The following is a 7866-nucleotide window of genomic DNA, read 5'->3' as shown; positions in this document are numbered from 1 at the left end:
CAACCATGGATGTTGACCATCAACATCCTTACGTGAATAAATTTGATCAAAAAACTTGACTTCAAACTTAGCACATTAGTAAGGCCATGCTAGTATGGTCATAACTTTGCTATGAAATGACTCATTGTGCTTCCCAAGTACAGTGCATGACGCATATGAATTTTGGCATGAGATTCCAGAGGCTTCAGCCTCAGCATGATGTGGAGCTGAGACACTAGTATCATGTCATGTCAAATATCACTCCAAGACCACAAAGATGATTCATCTGAAAGGAACAGTAAAAACATGAAATTTGATAATGACACAACTAGAGAACTCAATCCATAGACATGGGCTTGACTTTATTGTTTAAGTGCAAACAATCGCTGCCTGAAATAGGTCCTGAACAAGCTCAACCCCATTGAGTATCTTACAGAAAGGATATACTCCCACAATCAAATAGAAAGGCAACAGAAATTAGCATTACCAACTAAACAAAGAGGCATTGTGATGGTAATGAGTCTTTTAGCAAAAGTTCAACACACTATCCTTACTCTTCTGGGGTTCTAATACATAAGAACTAATTAGGCAGAAAAAACAAATGGTGCCACCCACCTGTAGCCCAAGAAGGTACCAGCATGGTCCAACAACATGGCCAGCTAACACAAACATGAGAAGATTGATGACAAAATTTGCCCATGCTAACTCAAAAATGAAGCCAGTAGGAGACTGACGCACAAGTAAGGGCAAAACTCGATATAATCTAGGAATGTACTGGACAAAAACGCCTACGCATAAAAGAGTTTTTTCATAATTTCTTGCAGATGAAACCCTGAATCTTGGTACAACTTGCAATATCAATATCTGCAACCAGTCGAGCAAGTAATTGATGATCAGAAGAGAAAATCATATCAACAGTTGAGAAAGTATTTAATGCAAAAAACAAATTAAGATTGATGCATCAGAAAAATAAGGACTTACTTGCGGAAGTGGAAATGCAACAAAAAGATCTATGAAGAAGTATCCTCGTAGATAATTCAGAGTAATTCTTTTTGGATGGTCAACTAAATCTCCAGCACCAACCACTCTAGTCTCGGGAGCTACGTAAGCCAACCTAAACTGCAAGAAATTGACAAAGAAAGCAATCATCAAGGGCTGAAAGGCAGCCTTGAAAGCCCTCAATATGACAACATTGCACCTTAGTTTCGTTTCTTCCTGAAAAAGGCATAATAGAAGCTAAGCACCAAGTATACCAACCCAACACATTTATGCTAGTTACATAAATAAAGAGCTGAATATGGGATGTAGAATTTTGGATTGCATCGTAGATCGACTGACAATGAGCGAGAGACAAGAACTTTCTATCTCATAGAAGTCTGTTCTGAAGCTCTTCCAATGCAGCTTTTTTGAGTGAAAGTTTAATAAGTCTACCCAAAAGTTAAACTCTGATGATTACAAAAGTCAAAATATATGCCAAGTAAAAGCCCAATTAATCCACTACTAGTCATAAGCAACATTAACTGACTCATCTTTTTTCAAGGAAAATGAGTACCACATTTCCATTAGGAATGTACCAAGGGACATCACACCAATAGAAAGTCATTCACTACAGACAGTTTCTATCAACTCTACTACTTTGGGAAGTATGGACTTGAGCATTTCCAAATTTATGAAGACCAGAACATTTAAGTATAACCAACCACTCTGAAGAATTGAGTCTTTATTTTTTAATGCAAAAAACTCTAGCAAATATTTAGCTCATCCAAAGAACTTGCATGACAGATAGAACCACGTGTCTCTTTTTTTCTCTGCCACTCTGAAGAATTGAGTTTATTTCTGAAAGCAAAAACTCTAGCAAATATTTAGATCATCCAAAGAACTTGCATGACAGATAGAACCATGTGTCTCTTTTTTTCTCTGCACCTTTTCACACATAAGAAGATGAATGCCTGCAATACTTGTGTTCTTCTAAAATGATTATGCTCTAGTACAGGAACTTTTGAGAAGCTGGTAAGAGAAGTTTGTGGCCAGACTTACATATCGGCTATGTAGTCAAATTTTCCACACAGCATTGCAATTTACTTTGTCCAAGACGACAGTATGTATCTAATTGATGGGAGTATAATAGCGGATGCAGTTGAATAAGAAATTTACTTGCTGCAGAACATTGATATAACACCATGTAGGCACCTTTAGAATAACACGTTTTTTGCTTGAAGCTTTCAAAAGTTTTTACAGGCAACAAAAACCTAAATTGGATGCAAGAGTAAGAAAAACAATAGAAGGATCCTGTCAAAATGGCCAACCAGAAAAGGAAACAATCCAATAAGTTGGTGAAAAGCAGCCTACCTGAAGAAGAATGTGCAATAGGTATATGAAGTCCGTCACACTTCGGAAAACAACGATTGTTGTTGTCATGGGCTTGTTTAAAATTATACACATATTGTCCTGCATTCAAGGATGGATAAGTGAAGGGAAGTAATTGTGTGCAAACCGAAAAGCTTATGATGGTTGTTTGAATCTGCAAATGAAAAGTCACAGGAGCAATACAGTACAAGTACACGAGCCAAAATGCACATGAACAAGAAATTTTAGGGGACATACGATCGATGACAATTTTTTGCAGAAAGTCGTAATATGGATAATGAATTTGATCAGGACTTTCTCAAAAGTAATTAAAATGAATTCAGGCATATTATATTTCCTTCAGTAATGCAAACAGATGCCAACCCAGACAGTTTTGATGACTTTGGGAAAATATATCCAAATAAAGGTCATGGTTAAGAGGAGATAAATTTGGTTGATTAGATTAGCCTTTGCCAAAGGAGATTTAACTTATCGACCAAGGTCAAATATTGAGAATCAGAAGTGAAGTATGACAGCATTAAGCTATAGAGAAAGATAAACCTAAGCAACAGCACTGGGTTGTAGTTTGGAGGCCTACATGTGCATCAAACCACGATTAAGAAGATTAATCTGTAAAGTAAAGAATATCTTTAAAATTAACATGACAGTAAAAACTTGTTATATAGGAGAATAAATTTAACCTAAATAGGTGGTTTACAGTAGCGTGAAAAAATTGGAAAGAATTTCAACTCACTTTGGGACTATTTTGGAATTCGACAAAAAAAAGAACATAGTAAGAACTGTATGGACTCCACCACCAATACTTTTTAAGCCATTTGGACTTGAGAATTCTTGGGGAGAAAAGAAACTTGAGAATGCTAGAAAGCCAGCAGGCATATAAGCAATTGAGCCATACCTTTTGAACAGACAGCAAGAAGAAGAATAATGGGTCTATAAGGACAGCCACCAGGCAAGAAATGACAAAAAATTTATTCCACCGCTGGACAACTTGAGCAGGAGGATTCATAATGCCAGGAATGTGGGCACTGACATCAGAGAAGAACCTCCTTGCCCAACCTTTGCCATCCCCATAAAGAGCATTGTGAAACTGCAAATAAAAGTTAAGCAGAGAAGCTTCTTTATTGAGAAGAAGTAAATTCAGAAATCCTCCTATCAGATATAGCATCATGATATAAAATGTGCTCAAAAGAAAAGCATCTTTGAGATACTAGTGAAGCCAATCATAGATCTTCGTTCTACCTCTTGAAACCATCATCACCAACACTACCAACTTCGACACTGTTAAAAAGTTATGCTTACTGCTTAGAGATAGAGTCATCACCTGCATGATACTGCGACCAACTTCTGAAATCTTAGGCAGAGTTTGCTTTGGCCTAAAGCCAAATCAAAGGCTCTTTATGAATTTCCTGCCAATAAAGAAAATAGAGTCCGAGATCGGCAAGTATAGATGTACTTTAACTTATTCATAACTAGACAGGAGACATCTAATGAAAAGAGAGAGCAAAGAAAAGAGTTAATCCGTTTCAATTGTAGATAGTTTCATTAGAATGACAAGAAATAGCTTGTAAATGAACAGAAGTCAACAACAGAATCACAACTAAGTAGCTAAAATGGTGATCATATGACTGCCACAAATAATACCCCGTTGAAAACTATTACTAGGAAAAACAATGTCTGGTTCCTGATAACAGCAAAAAAATTCAGCCAAAAATGAAATGACAGCAGTAACATGAAAAAGCAAATAGATTAAGTAATCACAGAATACTATAGTAAAACAAAAAAATTGCTAAGAGAGAAGTGACTGTGATCAGAAAGTGGGAAAGATAAAACTGACAATTTCTAGCATTCAGTATCAAAGGACTCCACATTCTCATTAAAAGGACCTAATCAAACAAAGCAAAAGGCTTTGCAAGTATGATATTTACCTTGGGACCAAATATACTTGAACTTTTGAAACTCATATGTTGCGCTCTTTTATTATAATATGAGGGACAAGTTGTTCAGTAGGGGTCATTGCACATCCCCAGTTGCCCAGACCTCAGTAAATGCTCATTTTTAGCAGCATAGTGGTCATCAGTGGAGTCGATACGATCCTTTATACCAAAAGAAGAGAATTTTTCTTGCATATATTGTGACTCCACTACCTTGCTTCCAGGCACACCGTGGTTACGCCTGTCTGTCTTTTCAGGTCCATGACTGATGTACCAAGGGCTGCCCATTTGTGGAAAAGGCATCCTGTTTCCACTCCTTAGAGGTCCAGTATAACCTACTAGATTAGGTATATTTTCATGTGACTCCATGGAGCTCATAAAGATGGACATCGATGCGCTGTGGGTCCTAGATACAAATGCCTGACATCGAGAACTGTTAGAATCATCCGATAATTGGTGCTGCATCTCCAACAGCATTGGTACTTCATCTCTTTCGTTATCGGCCATTTTACATACTAAACCTGTAGAATTTAACATTTAAACAGGATATACATACAGTAAAGCAATCTCGTGGACTATCTTTGTGACGGCCCACGCGCCCTCGCGCGTCTTCTGTCTCACATCGCTTAGGAGGGAGTCACTAGTTTATAAGGCTTAGGTCCCTCTAATATGTGTGACGTGTTTTAAAGCCATGAGGACTCAGTGTCCAAAGCGGACAATATTATACAGTAGGGCCCGAGTCGTTACAAATGGTATCAGAGCCCACTCTCGACTGCGTGTGGGGCCACAGCGTCCTTGGCTCGACTGCGTGGGAGAATGTGACGGCTGTCCCACATCCCTTAGGCGGGAGTCGTGGGCTAGTTTATAAGGCTTAGGTCTCTTTCTAATATGTGTGACGCGTTTTAAAGCCATGAGGACTCATGTCCAAAGCGGACAATATTACACAGTGGGGTCCGAGTCATTACAATCTTTTGCTGAACTAAACCCGCAATGTGAGAATGTATGTCAACTTAATCAAATCTAATTTTCATGTGAGAACAAATACAGATAAGTAAAGTAAGGAAAGCCGGATGTAAAAATATACTGAGAAAGTTTCGTAATGGGTCTTCTCTTTTGATCGAACCATTTCGTAGTTTCATGCCTACAACAGCAATGCTTCTTTGGAAACTTCAGCTATTAGCAGAATCAAGACCACACCATGAGATTGAAGGGAACCGATCCCACAAAATACCAGCCCTGACGTAAAGACCCCATTGCTAGAGGGTACATAAAAGGTGAAAAAACGAAGAATTTTTTCGTGGGCGCCGGATATAACAATGAGTAAAACTGCAGAGGCGAGACAAGAACTCGAAAGAGTCGAGCTTTATCCTTAATTCTTCGCTAAAAGCTACCGATCACTCGTCAGACATGCCGTTAAACACGGGCGCACGGTTTTCATAGCCAATGCGCGTACAAGGACCGCAAGCATTAACTGCAGAAATCATCGACCGAGGCAAGCATCTACACAGAGGAGCAGCGAAACAGAGCGCGCATTTCAACAGAAACACGCACAGCTCAAGCATAACAGACCCACCTCACCGCCCGAAGGACCGATCAGCGCTTGAACCGACGACGAAGCAGGAACAAACAAGCTGCAACAGTGCCGAATCTGTCGCTGTCGCCGGCGGCAGCGGGAGGATCGGAGCGGGAGCTCGAGGACTGAAGTTTCCCGGGCCGACGAGGCCCGCCTTCTCCTTGCGGGTCCTGCGGTCCCGCGCCGGAGAAGACGCGGCGAGGGAACCCGACGGAGGAGCGGAGGGAGGGAAACGAAAATGGAAAAGACTGCCTTTTCTTTTTTTTTTTTTTCCTTTTCTTGCCTTTATTTTCCGACAAATGGAAAAGAAAGAGTCTTTGCTGGAAAGGGAAAAGAAACTAACCAACGATGTAATAATATAAATAGCTCTTGAATTTTAAATTTTTATTTATGTAATGGGATTCCTAAAATTTGACTTAACCTGTAATGTCATCCGTAAATTTTTAATATGTTTAATATATAGTAAATATTTAAATTAATTCTTTAATTATATGAAAATATTTAAAATTTTAGGAATTATACCACATTGAATATAAAACCACAGTTGAGGATTGGACCAGGTTGAAAATAAATTGAAATCATTTGCAACTTTTCTTTTATTACTTATTGCCTTTAAAAAAAAATTTAAAAAAAAATGGCATGACGTGGGTTGGAGGCTTTCGTAGGAACTTGCCTAGACGGGCTTGACGCGCTCGCGGGAAGATCCGACAAAGGTACTCAAGAAAAACGGCTTTTTATCTCGTTCGTTCACTTTTATTTTATTTTTATTTGAATTAGTTTCTTTTCTTTTTTTAATTGTAAGAACGTCCCGTTCGTCATCGTATCCACATTGTCACTCCTCGTCAAGGATTTCCTTAGTAGGAATAATTTATAATATTTATCTATTTCGGACTCACATTCATTTTATTTAATTATTTGTCCCAAATCCCGATTTATACCTCGGTCTACTTCTTCCTCGGTCCACCTCCTCGGACACAACAAAATGCGTGCCTTCTTTTTGCTTAAATCATTTTGGGGGCGCATTAATCATTTTATTTCTATTTCATAATTATTTTTCTGTTCAAAAACAAGTTTAGAATATAAATCTATTTGATAACGTAATATCATTTATCTACTTCTGAATAAAAATGATAAATAAAATTTTTTTAATTCTCTATTTTGGGAACAAAAATGAAAAAATAAAAATTATTTTCATCGCTCACCCTTGCTCACCTGCTTCCCACCTACCTCCCGCCCACCCGCTGGTCGCCCGTTATCCACCGTCGACTTGCCGTCCACCCACCCGCCAACCGCTCACTCCTCCATTGCACATCGCCGCCAACTTGTCCACCATTGCCGCTCATTCATCGATCACCTCCAGGTTGTCGACCACCCGAGAGGAAGAAATTTTATGTCATTATTAAACGAATTTTTATTCTAGAAATAGAAATTTTATATTATTATTAAACTCATATTTTTATTCGAAACTAATCCCATGAATAAAAATAGAATAACCAATTTATGGAACAAAATTGTTATCCATCAACCCTAAAAATCTTAAATCGATATGTCAACGACACATTTATCTCGAACCATTTTTCGGCTCTAGAAAAATTTCAAAGCGATAATTAACATTTCATCAAGTGTTTCCATTGAAATGCACCGTGCTAACTCACATGAATTTTTCATGGCGAATCCACAATCGTGGTTTATTGCATGTGCATACATTCTAACAAAAACATGAGATGGGATTAGATGGGATGCTAACGAATGATAGATTTGGATAAGGTGGATCAATTTAAGATTTTTCATGAGACGAATATCAATTAGGAGAATGTGTTGCTGGAATATTGATTTGAGATTTTCACGGTGATAAGCATTTTTCTTAACCAATTTAATAACTAATATCAGGAAGATATTAGATGAGCAAAGATTAATGATTCTATAGTATAAAATTTAAACAAGCGAGGTTTTCGTTGCAATTGATGGTTGTTTGGTCATACTTATTTTTCTTTTTTGGCATATCTGTTTGATCAG

The 7866-nt window shown here is 38.0% G+C and overlaps 1 protein-coding gene across 3 annotated transcripts; it reads right to left on the bottom strand.

The window, feature by feature from the left end:
• Positions 1 to 316: 316 nt before the first annotated feature.
• Positions 317 to 6097, bottom strand: LOC120287703 (probable cyclic nucleotide-gated ion channel 20, chloroplastic). 3 transcript variants are annotated; one of them, XM_039300918.1, is made up of 7 exons: positions 5851 to 6097; positions 4272 to 4798; positions 3668 to 3752; positions 3242 to 3433; positions 2329 to 2427; positions 961 to 1098; positions 317 to 843 (listed from the first exon to the last, which is right to left on the bottom strand). In XM_039300918.1, the coding sequence occupies exons 3-7, from the start codon at positions 3671 to 3673 to the stop codon at positions 505 to 507; spliced, it is 774 nt and encodes a 257-aa protein (XP_039156852.1). In that variant the 5' UTR covers positions 3674 to 3752; positions 4272 to 4798; positions 5851 to 6097; the 3' UTR covers positions 317 to 504. The 3 variants fall into 3 exon arrangements, with proteins under 3 accessions (XP_039156852.1, XP_039156853.1, XP_039156854.1); XM_039300919.1 differs by having other exon boundaries at positions 4272 to 4697; XM_039300920.1 differs by lacking the exon at positions 4272 to 4798.
• Between the last annotated feature and the right edge of the window lie 1769 nt (positions 6098 to 7866).

This window comes from Eucalyptus grandis, chromosome 8 (genome assembly GCF_016545825.1).
Source record: "Eucalyptus grandis isolate ANBG69807.140 chromosome 8, ASM1654582v1, whole genome shotgun sequence".
Lineage (NCBI taxonomy): Eukaryota > Viridiplantae > Streptophyta > Magnoliopsida > Myrtales > Myrtaceae > Eucalyptus > Eucalyptus grandis.
This window is presented reverse-complemented; position numbering and strand designations above follow the sequence as displayed.